Genomic DNA, 19,812 nt, shown 5'->3' on the forward strand with positions numbered 1-19,812 from the left:
GGCAGGCACCACAAAGTTAGTTCTATTGTTGGCATCTTTTTATACTCGGGGTATTTTAAGGCCTTAAAAATCAATCAAAACAGATATGACTGAGTACATGTTTAGCTTATATAAGGAAAACACTAAAATTGCATGTTTTACTAGTTCTTTTACGACATTAATCCATTTCTCTCCATCTTGGAAAGAAACTGACAAATCTATAAGTGCAAATATAGTCCTCCTCTGATGACTATTTACTGTATTTCCAAAGGTCTTGATTGGGGGATTGAAGTGGGGGAACAAAAGATCTCTAGAGCCTCTTCACCCACAAATAATCAGCTTTGGGCCTCTTATTAACTATTCCCCAAAGAGCCATGTTTAATTGCCATGTGTTAATTAGAGACTTAGAGGGGAGGGGCTGCAGCACCCAATTGCCATTTCCTTCTAAAGCCATTTGGGACTGGCATGCCACAACACGCTACTCATATTCAAGTCCCTTCTGGGCATCCCTGATTTCATCACTAACTACCAACAACAAACAGAACATCATTCGGTTATCCCACGCTCAATAATATAAATAATATACTATTAAAAAATGCTCAAAAGGATCAGAGAGCATCGAAGACAACGTGGATCACAAGTCACCTACAAATGAATGAGATTATGTCTTTTGTTCGGTGTCCCCATCCCCATCTCTGCATACATTTCCTCTGTAGAGGGCCGTAGTGACAGATAAGCAGCGGCTTAGAAGAGAGCTGGAGTGGCAGGCATACCCTGTATGCACAGTCACATGTGCAGCCATCTTGTGCCCCCAATCTGGAGAGATGTAATTCTCTTTGTGTGATAATGGTTCTCAACATGCCTGAGACAAGCGGGAGGAATCCTACAGGGAATTTGGCAGATGCTAAACCCATTCCAGCTCACAATGTTTTAGACTGTGGTGCAGCAGATCTGCACGCTGGGTAATACAGGAGGTCAATGTGGGGATGAGAGACCCCAACAGATTATTGAATACTACTATTACTGCGGTACTAGCTCATATCTTTTGTCATATTTTACTAATAGATATCCAATTCTGAAACAATTTGAAGAATAACCGTTTCGTTAATTTGACATTCGACTAAGTCATTTATCAAGCATCAAAATGCCAAACAATAAATGGTTTCAGATTTTCAAATGATGGTATTTGCTGCTTTTTCTGTTTATTATCATTGTAAACTGAATATCTTAGGGTTTAAGACCATATTGTTAAATGTTATTTGTACAAAACAAGTAATGTGAATGATTCATATTGGGAGATTTTTCACTATTTGCCTATTTTATAGATTAACAATTGATCTTTTAATTTGAAAAGTAATTGACAGAACAATGAATAATGACACTCAATATCATTCATGTCAGAGCACCATTTGTTACAATTTAGAGCTGCAACGATTAGTCGATCGACAGCAAAAAAATCGGCAACTATTTTGATAATCGATTAATTGTTACAGTAATTTTTCATGCAAAAATGGCAGAAAATGCTGTTTTCAGCTTCTCAAATACAGAGATTTCCTGCTTTTCTCTGTTTTATATTATATTAAACTGAAAGTCTTTGGGTTTTGGACTGACAAAACAAGACATTTGAAGACATCACCTTAGACTAGACCTAAACTGGGATGACATTCTTTTCTGATTAATATAGAAAATAATTAAGAGATTAATCGTTAATGAAAATAATAATTTAGTTGCACCCCTAGTACAATTGAACTCAGCTCAACTAGCATCGAGTACAGGCTTCAAATAAAGATACCACAGCGTGCATCACTGCTTGAAAATGTAACTTACATCAGTGACTAGCACCTCTAGCACATGGGAGTCACTGAGTAGAAAAGGAAGCGCTTAGGAAAAGCTAACATCATGTCCAGATTCAACCGGTCTCTTTTCCATTCAGATCTGATATGGACCCAACCTAACCCATGCAGTCACATACATCTGCAACAAATTGAGTTGCAAACAGGTAGAAAATGCACACACTTTAACATTCTGCACCCACAGCCTCTGTTTACACACAGCAAAAGACTGGCAGATATCTTTTAGCAGAGTGAAAATGAATCTAATAAAGTAATTTTTCATCTCAGTGGGAGCCACACTTCAGCCCCTAGTATTTAGTGTGATTGTTGGGCTCTCTACTTTGTGTAACAGTTAACAGACTGCCTGATTCCCATTTAAGAGCTCATTTAAGTGTGCTTGCTAGCTTCTGACAGCCCGGGCATTCATCACATGGTGCCACATTGTAATAGAATTCTATTCAGAAAAGATTATACCCCGGCTTTCTGATGATAATTTTCACCATCTTTGAGGACTGAGCTTTTTTTTTTTTCCTCCCTCTTTTCCTATTTCTCTTCTGTACTCTTCTCAGATTCCTTAATAGACTGGTTTTCTTTATCATAGTCTCCCAGAAGGGTTTCACTCATTGGTTTCCCATCTAAATTGAATCGCTACCTGGACCGCACCTCTGTACGCCAACTGGACAGATGGCCTCACATCTTGGCCATATAGTCATGTGTACGAGAGCTCCATGCTTTATCGTTTTACAGCTCACTCACAGTGAATGAATGCAGAGCGTGTGTCACATCAAAACCACCATGAGGCATTTAAATATAGCGATGGTGCTGCTCGGCTCAGCATTGATCTGCTTTTAGAGTTCGTTCCCTAACTAAACAGTAGTCGATATCTACTCTCCGTACCACCATGGCAGTAGTGGGTGTGAATTTGTGTTGTTGCCCATCGGCTGTTTACCCGCTAGCAGACTCAAATGCCATACAACACAACTGTAATACAGTTCCTTGGTAGCTAATGTACATTTTTATTTATACTCCCATCCCCATTTGAATTTTGTAATTAGTGTGTAATAAGCACCACTACCAAAATACATGCCAGAGGTTTATGGAGCTGCATTGCAGATAAGTTAAGTCACAATTCATGCTACTTCACAGACTGGTGGTGTATGCAAATGATGCAGTTTTGTGGTGTTGCTGACAGCGTCGCTGGAATATCAACACGGGCGTATTTGGCTTCCGAACACAAAAACTCACAAACTGCTAACTACAGAGATCCATTCCAGCTTGCCAACAGAAAAGAGACCGGTGGCTTTTCCAGCATTTGCTAATGAGTCAAAATGTCTAACTCCTCCTATTTCACGGTCTGTAATCTGCAACATCAGCTATGCATGTGTCAAGTCAGCACGCCAAGTTAAGCATTAAAAGTGTCTCTGAACCTTGCGATGTTGTTTCGGAAACCAACAAAGGCAGTAGGACCAAAAAGAAAAAGAAAACATTTTATGGCAGAGCTTTAGGAAAACAGAGTTGAGAGTTTTTTCTTCTTAATTTTCATGACACACTAAAAACACGAGCAACCACTTTGTGCAATCCCGTTTCATATAATGTGTTACAAATACACACTGGTTTATCCTTGTACTTCAAGTACCCACTCTGAGACTGAGTTTGTGAGTTCAATAACACTCATAAAAGTGCCCTGACAGGAGAGCACAGATTAACATAAACACATATACTATTATTTAAAGTATTCACCATACATTATGCAAATATCTAAAGAGATTTTTTTTATTTTCTTTGAACAGTGGCTCTATTTGATATTTCAAAGCAGAGGACTTAATGGTTTTTTTTTTATGCAAAGTGCATTGATACACAATTAATGTTTACCCAATGTGTGCCACATCCCTCTTCTCTTTAAAGAATTATATCTGTTATATGCTCTGTTTATCATCATGTATTTGATTGTATTGTCATCATATTACCATCCATACATTGTGTATGGTTTATTTAAGGTCTATAAACAGTAAGCCCACCTGCAAATTACAAATGCCCTTCCGTCACATCTTGCTTTAAAGGTGCAGTGTGTAGGATTCGGCGACATCTAGTGATGCAGATTGTAACCATCTGAAACTTGTCCCATGTGCCTAGCGTGTAATGTAGGAGAACTACGTTGGCCGACTCGAAGACGTGAAAATGCGATGACCCTATCTGGAGCCAGTGTTTGGTTTGTCCGTTCTGGGTTACTGTAAAAACATGGCGGCCGGCTCCGTGAAGAGAACCCGCTCCCTATGTAGATATAAACGACTCATTCTAAGGTAACGAAAACACAATGATTCTTGTTTTTTAGTAAATTATACATTAAAGAAAACACACTTATTAATATTATATTCCATTTCTACAAATAGATCTCCCTAAATGCTACAAACCATTAAGAGATATGACTCTTTAAGATGTTACACAGAGCCACCCCACCTTTGTTTAACTAATAGCATAGAATCACTCTGATTCTGTGTAATGTCTTGATGTATGATGGCTGCTGTGTTGGTGGTGTCTCAGTTAGCAGATTTCCCTCCAGGCTGAGCCCTGGGAGACAGGAACAGCTGTCTCTGTCATGGCGGCCCAATGGCCATCTGAAAACAACCACCTGCCTTCTGCAACTCCAGGGATTGACCAATGGATTGTCCACTTCTTGAGTGCGCGGATTATGGTATTAGTCTAACACGGAAAAGCAGAGTGAAATCTCCGGGAAGCAGATCCCATTGTCACACAACTGATGCGAGGGCCAATGACAAAAAGGTTTATGTCTTTGAAGGAACTAACCCTGATAAGGGAGGAGGGAAGAGGAGGAGTGGGTACAGTACAGTGTAGTAGTAATGACTACTATCTGGCTCCCACAGCCAGATGAGCACGTAGTGACAGTGCACCCGGAGAGCGTCTTATCACTGAGGCATGTGGAAAGATAAATGAGAGAATTTGCACTCTTAAAAATTAATTGCAGTCTGCAGTAATAACCTTTCTGCAGGCAGGCACCGTGGGAAGCAGAGCGAGCACAGGGGAGCCTTTTTAGCTGGCTGGGGGATTCTTAGGGCGCCTTAGGGGGTGATCCCAGAAACGGCAGCAAATGGCATTGGGACCACATGCTGACTGGTGCTGAGACAGGCCAGCTGTTCAGTCTTCTTGGCAGCGAGGCATCTCTAAAGCAGAGCAGCAGACGAGTGGAGAGGGCTGAGAGCGGGGAGATGATTTGCTCCCCTTTCATTAAACAGCTACTCAGATCAGCAGCATTAGTCATGTACCTCATCGCATGTTTTACTTTTTGGATTTTTCACCTTTGAAGCTGGTGAGAATCTGGTGGAAAAACTAGTCTCTTTGTTACTCACCCCAAGATTAGTGAGGCGTTAATTTATCCAGTGCCCTGTTTCTCCTTTTGAAGATGTAGTAACACACACCCATTACATCAGCTAATCTGTTCCTCTGCTTGCCTGCCTGTTTTTTTTTTTCTCTGCCCTCTTTCACTCCCTCTCTCCCTCTTTCATTCGGGTGGGGTCTCTGGAGCCTTTGCCTCCATTTCCCGGAGGTCAATCTCTCCTGTCTCCTCCTCGCCACAGACGGTGGGCAATGGGGCAGCCTCGCAGCTCAGCTCATTATCGCCCACGCTGAGCCCACAGAGGGCATGGCACTGAGGAACCCGGCGCGGCCTTCACAGACAGCTGTCAGGGCTTTCCTTTCCCTGAACTGGGGAGGCTGGGGTCCCTGTCTCTAGACAGATGGTTCCACCTCAAAAAAAACATCCAACCGAAGATAAAAAGTCAATTTGCAAGAGCTGAGAAGACACCGAGCTCAGTAAGCCCTAATATCTAGCAATAGTGCTTTTTGTGTTCGTTGGTGTCCAAAGAAAACCATGTATCTCCAAATAAAATGTTCCGTCTTCCCTTGCAGAGTGAGAGATGTCACGTGAGACAAAGATGCAATAAAGGCAATAAAGGTGAAACCCTTAGCACCCAATTGCTGCAATTTGCGTCAAAACTAATTCTCTTTCTCACAGTCATAACTCTGAACATGCAGACATGATACACATATTTTCTGATTAAGTGTGACTTACACTCTCCCAGAACTTACCTGGGAATCATCACATTTTTAAGTTTTCTTCAGCATCAAATTAATCCAGCGATAGCTGTCTGCACATTTATGGGTACATTGCAAACAGAAACTGATAATTGCTAATTTGGCATACTTTTAATGGTGCCAATTTGCCAAAATATATAAACAAATATAGGCGTAAAAGAATGGTATAGAAGTGTATTGCTGCCATGCTAGAAAAAGAAAAACGGATCAGTAACACGTTATAACGTGAAACGTTTCAAGTCATAACAAGATAAATAGTATATTGTTATAACAAGAAAAGTTTCTTGTTATCACGTGTCATAATAATAAACAACACGTTCTCATCCCAACTCACCACATACTGGCGCTTTGTCAGACCCCTCGGCGTCACGTTTCGCTCGCAGTAAATGTGCTTAACGTTGTGAATTAAACAAAACCACTTGCTTAGGTTTAGGCAACAAAACCACTTAGTTAGGTTTAGGAAAAAAACAACATGGTTCGGTTTAAAATGACTACCTTTCTACAGTGAAAATGTGACTTGCCATTGTGAACACGGAACACGAACGAACAGCTGACTGTAACGTCAAAGTTACAGTCAGTTACTTAACGCACGGGACACGAACAGCGGTTTCCTGGATGAAAGCCATGTCTTTGTTGGACCCATCCACCTTCACTCCCGCCCGCCTGGTGTGTGTCTCTTTTGCCCTTTAAACTACATCACCACAGTACTTTCCCTGAGCGTTTACTGTTGCCGCGGATGGGTTTACATTGAAGTTAATAGAAAGCCTGGTGCCTTTACTGGTGCGCTTACCTAAAGGGTGCCTTGTGCGTTGGTATCACACGCCAACAGCTGTGACAAAGCGTCGGTAATTTACACTTCAGAAATGAGATCCGGCTGTAATAAACTTTTCATGTAATAATGTGACACTGGTACGTTTTTTTCTTTTTCTGGCGTGGCAGCAATACGCTTCCGTAGTAGTAAGTTGTAGCCCACATTTAACTAACTGGGTTTCTAGGACTCTGATGATGATTGTTTTCCCTTTTTGGAAGAGTTATGATGAAACTGCAACACCTAGATTTCAGTGTGTGTTTAGCGGCTGCACAAACATCAAGGGAATTCAATTTTGGGGTGAACTGCTGCATTAAACGACAAAATGAAACACAGAATTCAAGCTGAGGACGAGCCAGCATCCTGCCTTGCCGCCACTGTCCTCTCTTCAAAATAAATCAAGGCAACACAGCTGTCAGCAACACGTCATCTTGACTCACCTTCTCCTGGTACTGCCGCCGAGATGAGTCCAGGGATTGGATTAGCGCGGTGGCGTGGCCCACAAACATGGCGTAGCAGGTAGCGCCCACAATCATGCTGAGGATGGTCAGCCACACGTCTGTCATGCCCACCGGGGGGTACATGCCATACCCAATACACAGCATGTGGCTCATAGCTTTGAAAAGTGCGTAGGAGTACTGCTGTCCCCATGTGTCATTCTGGATGAAACAGAGGAGATGGGGTGAGTTAGGGTGAGCACATTGGAACACTTTATCTTTCTATCTTGCTCACTCTCTCTCTCTCTCTCTCTCATAAGGGTGTTGATGGCACATTAAAAGGTCAATGAACGCCCTGACAGCTAACACACATACACGCACACATCCAGTTACTTAAGACAAAACTAATGGCAGACGTCCACTTCAGGCCGCCTTGGTTCAATACAGAGCAGCTGGCAGGGTAAAACATACTTTTCAATATGCAAACATTTGGAGCAAGCAGACATTTGGGCAGGAGCCTAAAACAGAGCCCTGAGAATGGGCGGATGAAGCGTGAGACACTAGAGGCTTGCATGACAGAAAGTAGGTCAGCTATTTAGAAAAATGTGATTTCTCTGTGAGTTTTCTCATTTGTAGATAAATTGCCCCTTTTCCTTTAGATCCCTGGTGGTAGTTCATGGCAAATCAATATCAACTCTCTCCTGGGGGTGACATGTCCAAATTGCTTTCAAACTCATTTCCACAGCGGAAAAAGCCGAGAGAGATAGCAATTTTATTAGTGCCCTCCTGAAAAGGTAAGGAGCGATGACCCAGCAAGATAATGGGACAGCTACTGTAAAAGAAGACAAAAAGTGTCTCCTAATGATTCTAATCAGAGCCAAACCAACCGTGACTTGAGTCAATACAAACTCTTTGTCTGGCAGGTAATGTGAGCAAAAACACGAGCCGCTTTCCATCAGAGAGGTGCCTGCCCTCGAGGCTTGAATTAATTCAGAAAGATATATTTGTTATTCTGTCACATTGAGAGCCATTCTTCTACGTAATGCAATTAATTAGACAGTGTTTACTGTGTGAAACAAAACAAACTTCATTTTGATGCTAATGAGAGGCTACATCCCTCAAACTGGGTTTTTAAACTAAGTACATTATGAGAGTTCCTCATCACATCTGAGGGCCTCTGCACTCCTGGGTGTAAAGAAGGGCCGTTTGTGGGTGCAGAAATGTGAGGAGGCAGCCAGTGCAACGTGTGTGGAAGTTTTGGAAACACGAGAGGAGTAATGAGGAGTAAAAAACGCCTAAATATAATCTAGTCAGAACTGCATTAAATCATCTTGTGACAAGGCATTTGGCATGTGAGCCCATATTGCTGAGATGGAGGTATTAAACATTTAAGAAATGGAGGACCATATTTTGAAGTTTTAATGGTAGTAAGTATAGGGCTGGGCGATATGGAGAAAATTAAATATCATAATATTTCTTACAAATTACTTTGACATAGATATTGCAACGATATTGTAGGGTTGACCATTGGTGCTTTTACAAAATATTTACAGATTTTTTATAAATAATCATCAGTAATGTGGATATAATGACTAAGTGGATAAAAGGAAATAATAGAACAGCTATAACAGCCTGGTGAGTTCAGAAAATGACATCACTTTACCGTAATGCAGCCTTTAAAACCAGGAAAAGACTATAAACAATAAGAAATGACTTCATCATACTTAATTTGCTGTAGGATTTTTTTGAAGACAGCTCAGCCTTATGTAATTTAAAATAATTCTCTTGCAATATTGAACCAGCAGTAAAATGCATCTTTCATAGTGGTGAAGGTAAAATAAATAAAAAATAAAAAAATGGAAGAGGAAATAGTCACAGTTTAGATGTCACCACATGTAACAAAGAAAGTCTGAATGTAAATCTTTTGTTTTAATCCAGATAACTGAAAGACAACAAGGTTGCTGGTTTGATCCCCAGTACTGACGCAGTCCCTGAGCAGGACCAACCTCACCTAAGTGTGTGCATCTCTGCAACAGACAGGTACAGAAAAGAAGCTATAATTAGCTAATGTGTGAAACATCTCAAGGGACAGTGGTTTGCAACATCTGTCATTTCTTATGATTAAATATAACAAGTGAGCATGTCAGGGAAGCAGTGAGGCATGATGAACCAAATGCATCATACCTTGAGCGATGTAACTACTCATGTGACATCTGTTCTGGCACGGAGAGCTGAAAACACAGCGGACTAGAAGCTGGTTTGTGTGTAACTCAAAGTTGGCTTCCTTGAATTTGTTGTTTTGCTGCCACAGTTTAAGCTGTCATCTTTTGGTTCATAAATTAAGTATTCTGTCTGCATGATTTGAATTATTAAATGACTTAAAAAATATAATTTTAGCCTGTATTGTAAGTATTAAATTCTAATGAAAATAAAGTTGTTACAGAGAATGGCTGTGATCATTAATACTAAACAGCTGAATGCAATAAATTGACAGAGGAAAATCTGCTTGGTTCGAAACGTCGCCAATAAACCTATAAAATTCAGGAAGCTTTTATTCCAATGAAATGAGTTGCCAACCACACAAACGCCATAACATTGCCCTATTGGCACTTACATTGACATGCATATTGATAAGCTATCAGTTAGGGAACCACTCTCCTCAGCGGCATTCCTTAAGGGTTAAATATGTATATGTTGATTTATTGGTATGTTGTGCTGTAAAGAGAAGCATTCACTGATGTTTATTGAGGGCCCCACCACAATAACTTAGACTCCTTTGGAGCTACACTCTTTTATAACATGCTTATTTAGCATGAGAGCCATCAGCTGTGGGTGATTCAGAGTCGCACATCAGGTGTGACACAGTCCGCCTCCATAAGCAAATAAAAGATAACTCTATTATGAGTCAGGCTTTAACAGAGACCCTACTCCAGCAGCTGTTTTAACAATACAGCAAAATTAAAGCGCAGCATGAGTGCTCACTTGAAACATGTCAATATTCAACCAATACTGAATAAGGGCCGTCTGTCCTCCTCAGAAAATCAATGTTCCCTGCACAGCCTCGGCGTCTCTCTCCTCTCACAATATGGACAGATGTCAGGCACTCCAAATAAATAAAAAATAATCAGCAAATTGAATAAATGTGGGCAAACGCAGCAGATAAATACATTTGATTTAGGGGCTTAAAATGACAGATATGCGAGGCAGTCTTTCCCAGGATGCTAAAGGGTTTTAGTACAGTAATTACCAAAGCTGACGGATGAGATAAGACAGGGCATAATCTGATTCCAACAGGCAGGGGGACTCGGTGCAGGAGAGGCACTTACCACCATCTTATTTTTGGACACCCAGCAGTCGGCGGGGAAGTCCTGCAGCATGGGCACCAGGAACTGCAGGCAGCCGTCCCAGTGACACAGCAGCAGCATCATGCCGATCAGGTTGACTATCCTCACCATGGCGCTGGCAAGGTCATAGGTCATGTGGAAGATCTGAGGGGTGGAAGAGGAAGGGCCCAGGAAACGGGTTAGGGTGGGATGATTCAACCATGGTCAAATCCCTGAAATCTCTCTTGATCACAAAGCACACACACGCATCCTCAAGGGAGATTTTCTTCCTCTACAAGCAGTTCAATAACCTCGGGGTCTTTTCTTTGATCACGTCATGCACAGGATTTAAACAACAATGTACTTAGCCTGTAGAAACCATAACCTTTTTTTACATTGCACACAGATGAGCTGCTGGTGGATGCAGATGTTGCTGTTCTGAGAACAGTCCACTGGGGATGGTCAGCAGACTGGGACCAGAGCTTTATCTCCCCTGCCGCTGAATCGCTCTTATCATCAGCCACTCAGCCAAACACAATAATGGTGCAAGGGTAGAGGTGGCTGCGCTCCTGGGGTGAGAGCGTTCACAGGCTGGGTTTGTTAATCCTAATGATAAATATACTCATAAGGCGCTCCAGGACTTCTGGGCTGGTGTAGATTTTAATGGCCTCCACCATTCAAAGCCTCTTAATCCCATTGAAGACCACGGTGTGCACTGTTAACCGCTCCACTCCTTATTAAAATCCACTCAGCGCCTTTTAAGGGCTTGAGACTGAGAGGGGATATTTCATCTTCACATTGTTGTTCAGCGGTAGGTGAAGAGGAAGATGAAGACATCAACATATTTGACACCCAAACCTTAGTCCTTGTTCCTAAAGCACTGGGCTTGTTTATTTTTCTGTTTCCATCTGAATGCATACAAATGTGAGTACGCATCTGTGTATTTCTGTGTGCGTGTTAAGAAGGAGGCTGGCAGGGATCAGTGTGGTGTTTGTCTGGGACAGTGTGGGTGCTGCTGCACCATCGAATCACATCAATTTAGCTGCGTCAACAGGCCAGCATGAAGCCAGAGGTATGCCCGGGAAAATGTGCCCGGGCGAGGAGGGGAGCCAGGCTCTCTCAGAGTGGATGGAGACATCCCCACTCATGCACTCTCTGTCTGTACACACAAATACACACACACGCACACACACACACACTGAAACTCAACACCACTCTGTCCCTTTCCTTCTTTTCTTTGGGCTCTTGTTCAAAATGTTTGGCCTTAGGCTCTTTTACATCACCTAAGGTGAATCATTCGCTCAGCTGCACCTTTTTCTCGCTCAACCCACCAAATCCCCTAATTTTTCTACATTTCTGTTCACAGCTGCACGGCAAATGTGAGCTATTGTTTTTTTAGGAGGCATTTTTTTTTTTCTTCAAACGCAGTGCTAAATAAGATATGTTATCTAAAAAGCAGTGTTGTGTGATGTCAAATTTCCTGCTGGAGGCGTAGTGGCATTCCTGAACATTAAAGTGTTAAATTCACTCTGTGGTGAATGAATAAATCACAAGGTACCCCCCTTTCCATCTCCCACACTGAGCCTGATATATTTTTCATTTGTGAAATCGTATTTCCAGACTGGAACGGGAAGCTTTATAAGACACAGGCTGCTTCTAAAGCTATAAAAACTTGCTTAGCAAGATGTGAATTCCAATACAGCAATTCCTGGGACATTAAGGATTGATAAAGATATAAGGATATAAAGCTTAAAAGCGCACAGTGTATTGTTTACATTTTAAATCATTATTTTCAAATTAGTCATCTGAGACTCTAGCAATCTCAATATTGCAATATTACATTTACCCTTAGGCTGTCTACAAGAGGAAGCTGCATATTTTGTCTCTATGCCTATCGCTACACTATAGAAGCAGGATATGTAGGTGTCAGAGGGAGATATCAAATTGTCAAATGTCTTAATGGAGCTGTTATTTTTTTCCAGATTTGTTTTATTTCCAGCTTGCTCTGATAGAGGACAAAAATTAAAGGGGCAATCCACACATCAAAATCAGCTTACTTGTCACACAGCATGTGAAAACAATTTCTCATTCATCAATCTTTTTTCAGATAGCTTTCGTTTTAATTCATTTAATTAAATTAAATTTATTTGATGCTATGAAAAGGGGGTGTGACGTCAGTGAAGTAGAGTGAAATAGTTGCGGAGCCAGAAGCTCAAGAATTGTACGTAGAGTAGGAACGTCGAGAGGAGATGTAACTTTAACTTTCTATAACTGATTGTCTGTTTCAAACACAGACTGTATAAAAACATCTTTATACACAGTCTATGGGTTCATACAGTCACTGACTGTGTTACTGACGGTGTTACTGTCTGTGCGGCCGTTCTCGCGATTGGGTCGGTAGGGTGTATGGGCAAGACCTCGGTATCATGTCATCAGCGCAAGATGGCAGCACCCGTATCAACATAGAAAATCAAAGGTGAAATGGATTAGATAATGTACATCTATGTCTATAGGCTCACTGTTCAAGTAGGCAAATTTGTCCAAATAAGATTCCCTCATTGTAAGCAATTAGCTTACGTACATAAAGGGTGCTATTAATAACGGCCGGTCCAATTAATAATGCTAACATCGGATCAGGAGTTGGTTTTATAAAAAAATACCACTGCACTGGTCCAACGTTCATATTACAAAGTAAATGATGCATAATGAGAGTCTCACATGGTTTCACCTCATATACCATTTCTGTTCAAGCAGGTTTTCGATTAAGATTTTCAAAGATTTAACTTCCTTTTCATCCAACATTTGCTTTTGTTTTTTTTCCGTCAACCTCAGGTTGAAACAGGAAGAAAAACCACATTGAGCAGCGCCCAAAATTGCACACTGCAGTGAGGGACTTCTCGGCAGAGAGGGTCGAATGAAAGACTCTATCGAGTTACATTATGGGAAATGTACAATCTTGACAATCTGTTATAAAATATATCTCTTGTGAGTCCACCAAACTTATGGATTTACAATACTAAATTGCTAGAGGACCACTTCACGAAAAAAAACACCACTATTGCTTTTGAGTTAGATAAACCGGTGTTACCTCTAACATCTAAAATGGTGCACTGGCTCATTTTGGGGAAATGACTGACTATATATAATGATACTGTCCCGTTGCATTGTGTGGGTTTGGTTGTCCTTGAACCTGTCAATATACTGAAAACTATTGTACTCTCTACAGTGTCAGTATATTTCTGAAGCAGGATGATTTCCTTTCAATATCTTGTGGCGCAGCCTGAATGAGTCATTACTGTTCAACAATAACACCTGCTACAGTCTTACTGTAGATGTGGCCCCAAAAGACCTCCGGCACTTAACCACCGTGTGGAGAATAAAGCCTATGAGAACTGTCACGGGTAATGCCATGCAAATCTCCGGTTTGTAACCCAACGTATACTGTCACTGGAGGAAGGTGATTCCCCTATCTCTCCACACAGCTGTAATCAATTCAAATACACCCATGCCAAGCAGGAACAGACTTTCCACTTAGGAAAAATTGTTCCCAAGATTGGTTCTGTTAGAAGGTTGTTAAAGGATCATTATTCTCAGGCAAAAGAATGAGGTGTCTGTATCTCTTCTCCCTCTCCTTTTGTTTCCGTCGCCTCTTGTGAATTCGAAAATTGCCACATACTGCACGACGTCTGTGCTCTGTGTCATTTAACATGTGCTTTACTATGAAAAATGCAGACATGCAGTATGTAACGCAAATACACAAATGTGAATTCACGCACTGTTTGCATGCACGGCAATCCACGACATGGTGTGCTACATGGAGGATGATGGATTGCTGACCACTTTCTTTTAATTGATAGGGACACAGAGAGAGCCTGGCAGTATTAGCATCAGCATAAACAAGAGAGCTTTGATTGATGAGGGCACGGAGACGCAACACAACAGCTTGTTGTTACTCTCACTACCCTCATTAGGCCTCTCCATATGAGAGGCCATGCGGATATCTGCTTGCCTTTTTTTTAATCAAAAACATGGGTCGGTTCACGTAACCTATAGTAAGTCGACGCCAATGTCGTGGTTTCATAAATGCAACTAATGAAATAGCAGTTTCATGGTTCTAAGCACTTCGAGATGGAGGAGGAGTAATCGTGTGAGAAAAGCTGCTTTAACCACAGTCAATGTTACAAGGTAAAAAATACAAAAATGGAAATGAAACATTGATAATAAAACTACAGTACTATTAGAAATACTATGATCATTACAATCTCTTACCCTTCTGACTTCCACTGCTGTCAACTAAAACTACACTACTACTACTACTACAGCCCGTTCGCACGAAAAGGCGTAGGAATACCATGATGATGCACAAGGCATTCAGCCTGCAATACTAACGCCGTTCTTGCTTTTGGTGTGTCATTTGTACGCCATGTAGTCTGTACTGACTGCAATGTAAATGCATCCGTGTACATCTGCTACTCTCAGAGCTAGTGATGTGGAATAAAAAGCGAGAAAGGACGCTTAAGGTGGGCAAGAAGGGAGGTGGATAAAAAATGTGGGATTACATATTTTAATCGATTGACAGCCCTACTAGAAATACTTTGATTACTACAATTTCTTACCGTGCTGACTACCACTGCTCTCAACTAAAACTACACAACCACTACTACTACTACTACTACCACTACCACTACTGCAAATATCCTAATGTACACAGTTTTACATTTCAATGCAGCTCAAACACATTTGAACACAAATTGACTTTTTCTATACTACCAAAGGGAGAGATAGACCAAAGATATTCACAGCGTTTGACTGACAAACAAAACTAGTAAATAAAGACCAACAAACATGACAGGGGTCAAAAACACGGTTACGTGCTAAAGTCTTAAACTAATCCGTATCCCTGTGAGCCAGCGATCAGGCCCACACAGGCTCAGAGTATGTGACGGCAGCTGCCGAGTCATCTCAAACAGATGGAGTGAGAAGAGTGCGATCCAGGTGAGAGAATAGATGCATATGTCCCATGGTGCTGATGATGGTAGCTGCCCAGACACATTTGATGTAGCACTATACCGAGGCATCTGGTGTTTGGTGCTTGCGCTGCTAATGATGATGAATGTTTGGCATGATGGCGACCTGACACATAAGAGAAAGCAAAAAATTCTTCACTCCTATTGTTTTTTTTCTGATGTCTACCTCAAATCTGCCCCACAGACCCCTTTGCTTTTGAGTTTCACCACTATGTACCAAGACATATCCTTCATAAAGTTAGTTGGATTCACTTTAATTGGTTTTGCATAATTCGTGTAATGATTAAGTTCACAAGTACAATCTAAATTACTGCAGCAGTTATTTAATAATTAGCAACACCGTGCATATTTTATTTTATCACACAGTTTTATATATTTTTTTAATTTTATTCTGTATATAATCGGTATAATTACTCTGCACTTTACTGTTTTTTGCACTTCTGGTTAGATGTTAAATTGCTTTTTGTTGTCTGTACTCTGTGCAATGACAATACAATTGAATCTAATCTGATCTTTTGTTGTAGTGCAGTCCAAAAATCATGAACAGGACAGCTCTCCATTTAAATAATTTATTGTTGTGCTTTAATGCACTAATAAATCCTATAATTTTTAGTGATTTCTGAGTTTTGAAGATTCAGCCACCAACATACAGTGGATGTCAGTGTGTTGATTCATTATCATTTTACTTGTACTACAAAGACATAGTTTTAAATATACATCGGAAAGCATGAGCTGAATCTTATTGATCAGTATAAAACATATTATGCAACATAAAAATATTTTATTTTAACAACTGTTGCTGAGTTTTAGTTTCATACTTGTAAATGTACATTTAAACTTCTCATTATAAATACACAAATAAAAACCTTTTGATGGATATGCGGGTTATTTCCATGTCATCTATCTGTTATCTAGAATTTGTGCAAATGTAATTAATTTACTGCACTATATATACACACAGTATATATAGTGTGTTAATTGCCACATGCTGCATCTTCCCGTTTCTGAGCGAGTCTTGATGAGTAACAAAGTTTATCAGCTAAATCAATCCACGCATGTCACAGTATTATTTCTAATCATCCTCAACATGATGGCAGATTCTAGGAGCAGGCTTTGAAGCAGGGGTTAGATTTCTCACTATAAATGCCTTGACCAAAATGTCATGCTCATGCATGCTGTCATGGTGGATGAAGCACATGTGGAGAATGAGAAGTAGGCCTGGGAGTGGACCACTGGGAACACCCTTCCATCATCTGTCTAAACAGGCCTGGAGGGCTCGGATCACAAAAACCACTCTAACTCTGCTCCCTACCAAGATGCGCCATTGGGTTTGTGGAGAATTAAACATTTTTTTGTGTAATAGTTTTTTAAAGCTAATCCACTGTGGGTATTGATATCACACGAGGCTCATTCAGAATGTTGAGGACCTGTCACTGTTGCTGGCGAGCCTCATTGTGCTCTCAATAATAGCCCATTAAATCTATTCTTCCTTCTTTTCTTATCTTTGAAAGACCAGCCATCGGCCAAGGTAATGGGTCAGTGAGCGGGGGGCTGATTAGTTGATTTACCTTATTTAAATATTTTTGTATAGATTTACTGGGTGGAAATGAAAGGCGCCTCGCTCCTTCTCTGGACCCGCGGGGCAGCCACATGGCTGACTTCTATCAAAGCACCTGAGCTTTTTACTGACGTATCGCTTTGTTTCTCCCTTACTGCAGCACACATCCATTTGGGCAGGCAGAGCCATACATCTTCATAATCCAAGACGACAATATTAATAGAGATAGACGCTCTGCCACCTTGTAATAAATAAGCACAGGTAGTGTGATGTAGCTCCTTACACCTCAAGTCATTTGACTTCACACCTTACCATAAAATATCATCTTTGTCTTTTAAACCCCCCTCCGTAAAGGCCTCAGCTCTTATCTCATAAATTCATCTCTATCCACGCTAAAAGCAATGTTTGCTGAGTCGGCCAGTTGAAACGGTTATGTTGTAGGCATCAGGCACTATGGGAGGAAGCCCTCAGAGCTTAGTCATTAGTGCACTGCCTTGAATCTGATTTAACAGGATGACTAATCTCATCCAAGTCACTGGTTCGTCAACAGGAGACAATTCCAATGAGGAGAATATCCGGTCACAGTCTTATTTTTATCCTGATGAAAAGTGACAAGAGGAAGCTGACAAGAGGGAGACAGGGGAGACGCCATAACGGCAGTCTGCTCTGTGTGTGTGTGGGTTTGTGTGATGGATATCTGCACACCATGTTGAACGCCACTATGCATGACAGTGTTATCACTGGCGTATAGCCACCACCACCAAACCTCCTTGTTTGTAAACAACATTCTGCCAACATGGCGCTTGTAAAAAAAAAAAAAAGATCTGGAGTGCTTGGAGAGGAAATGGAAGTAATCACATAATTTAAGACAGCTGTGATAAAAAAGGACATACAAGATGGAGATTTATGAGCTGGTGGGGGATCAGGGCATTGCTTCAGTTATGCAAAAGGATACTGCTGGTGTTAGTGGTGTTCGGATTAGAGTCGTTGAGGAGGTGAAGATGATATGATGGCAGTTTAAGATGTCACTTTACTTGCTGAAATGTCCAAAGAGCATTTTGTGCTTTTAAATTAATATTTTGTCCCTCCCAAATTGTGAGGATGTTAATAAAGACTTTAGTTCTAGTTAGTTAGTTAGTGCCAAATAATCTAATCATCAAAATATACTTAAAGTAAAAGTACCCATTAAGCAGAATGGTCCATTTCTAAATAATATATAATATATTGTTGGATTATAATTATTGATGCTTAAATGTTTGTATCAATTTAACATTGCAGCTGGTGTAAAGTTTGATCTCATAATTACTTTATATACTACTGGGTAGTTTAATCTATAACAATACCCCATGATTCATTTGTTGATTATATTTTGTATTAAATATCGGAATCTGTATTTAAAGCTTTAAAATAAATAATGGAATAAAAAGTACTTTAACAGTCAGATTTGAAGTTATTTATTTATACTGTAGCTATATTCATATTTTTTTTAAATAATTTCATTGAGCTGTAGTTTATGTTTGATGACAATTCATTAAAGAATGTGGCTCTGCTTTGACACAAAATCCCCTCGGCTGTCTTCTGGGAAGCCCCACTGGAGCAGTTTGGGGGTCAAGCATCACACTCAAGGACACTTCAGCAGTTTGTGGTTATGTGCCAACATGTCTGAGCTTCAGGCTACTAGCACAGTATGCTCTCCTAAGGACATGCAATTATAGTCCATGTCAACAAAGCCAGCAAAAGCAAGCCAGCAAAAGCAAGCACACGGTCGCGTGCAGGAAAAAATGAACTTGACATACACACAGAATATAACAATGAATGGACATGTACAGTATATTGACTGCACTCGACAACTAAATATTTGCCAAATATGTACGTACATGTGTGTATGTTAAATTATGATCTACTCCCTCGATCTGTCAAGTAGTTTCATGAAACCAAAGCCAAGGAAACTTCAAAGAGGATATTATTTTTTTGGCTCTATGGAGGCATCACTAGATTCACCACCGTTATGTCTCAGACAGAGTTGTTATTTCACTTATAAAATACTGACGCTATGACCGAGGACGATACTACCTGTGGGAGTTAGTTAACTGTCCCCAAAGGATTATGAAACAGATTTATGACGTGCTGGACCGGCTGGCCTATTGCTGTGAAAGTCCAGGTCACACTGGTGCAGTTTTTTGAGTGAGGATGTGAAGCAAATTTTTAGCTTTGTCACCCTTTGTTAAATATTTCTATTTGTTTCTATGATAAGTATGCACCTATGATTTTGAGAATCTATTTTTTACAACTTGTGACCAGCCCTGAACTCTTTGACGACCCCCCCTTTAGGCACTTCACCTGTAATACATTTGAGCTCTGTTTTGTCCCTGATTTTGGTATGAATTGCTTCTGCATCTCCTTAGTACATTTTACTTTGTTTTATTCTTTTGTCTTGTTCTGAATTCCTAAAAAATCTTTATTCACCGCAGAGAGTACACGAGAAAAGATTCTAATTTTAAAATTTGGTCCCAACAGTATCACTCTACGAGGCATTAAACCATGCAGTACAGTTCACTGAGCTGTATTCAACACTTCCCGGAAGAAGTGTCCTCTGTGTGACTTCTTGAGGAGGAAATGAAACTCAAACAATAACACTCCAAATGAATTTGTGCAGGACTATTTATAGCTTGCAGATACTTGTGAAATATGAGTAAAATAAATCCGCTTTGCCTTTTGGAGGACATCGGGACATCGCA

At 40.6% G+C, this 19,812-nt stretch overlaps 1 protein-coding gene across 2 annotated transcripts in view; it reads right to left on the reverse strand.

Annotated features, from left to right (window-relative positions):
- The window catches only part of hcn4 (hyperpolarization activated cyclic nucleotide-gated potassium channel 4), a 75,153-nt gene that overhangs the window by 24,175 nt on the left and 31,166 nt on the right, over positions 1-19,812 (reverse strand). For both annotated transcript variants that reach the window (XM_074610733.1, XM_074610725.1), the window contains exons 3-4: positions 10,493-10,654; positions 7,170-7,388 (exon numbers count right to left, since the gene is read on the reverse strand). In XM_074610733.1, coding sequence (XP_074466834.1) covers positions 7,170-7,388; positions 10,493-10,654 — 381 coding nt within the window. The remainder of the gene's footprint in view (positions 1-7,169; positions 7,389-10,492; positions 10,655-19,812) is intronic.

Source organism: Sebastes fasciatus, chromosome 2, assembly GCF_043250625.1.
Source record: "Sebastes fasciatus isolate fSebFas1 chromosome 2, fSebFas1.pri, whole genome shotgun sequence".
NCBI classification, from domain to species: Eukaryota; Metazoa; Chordata; class Actinopteri; order Perciformes; family Sebastidae; genus Sebastes; species Sebastes fasciatus.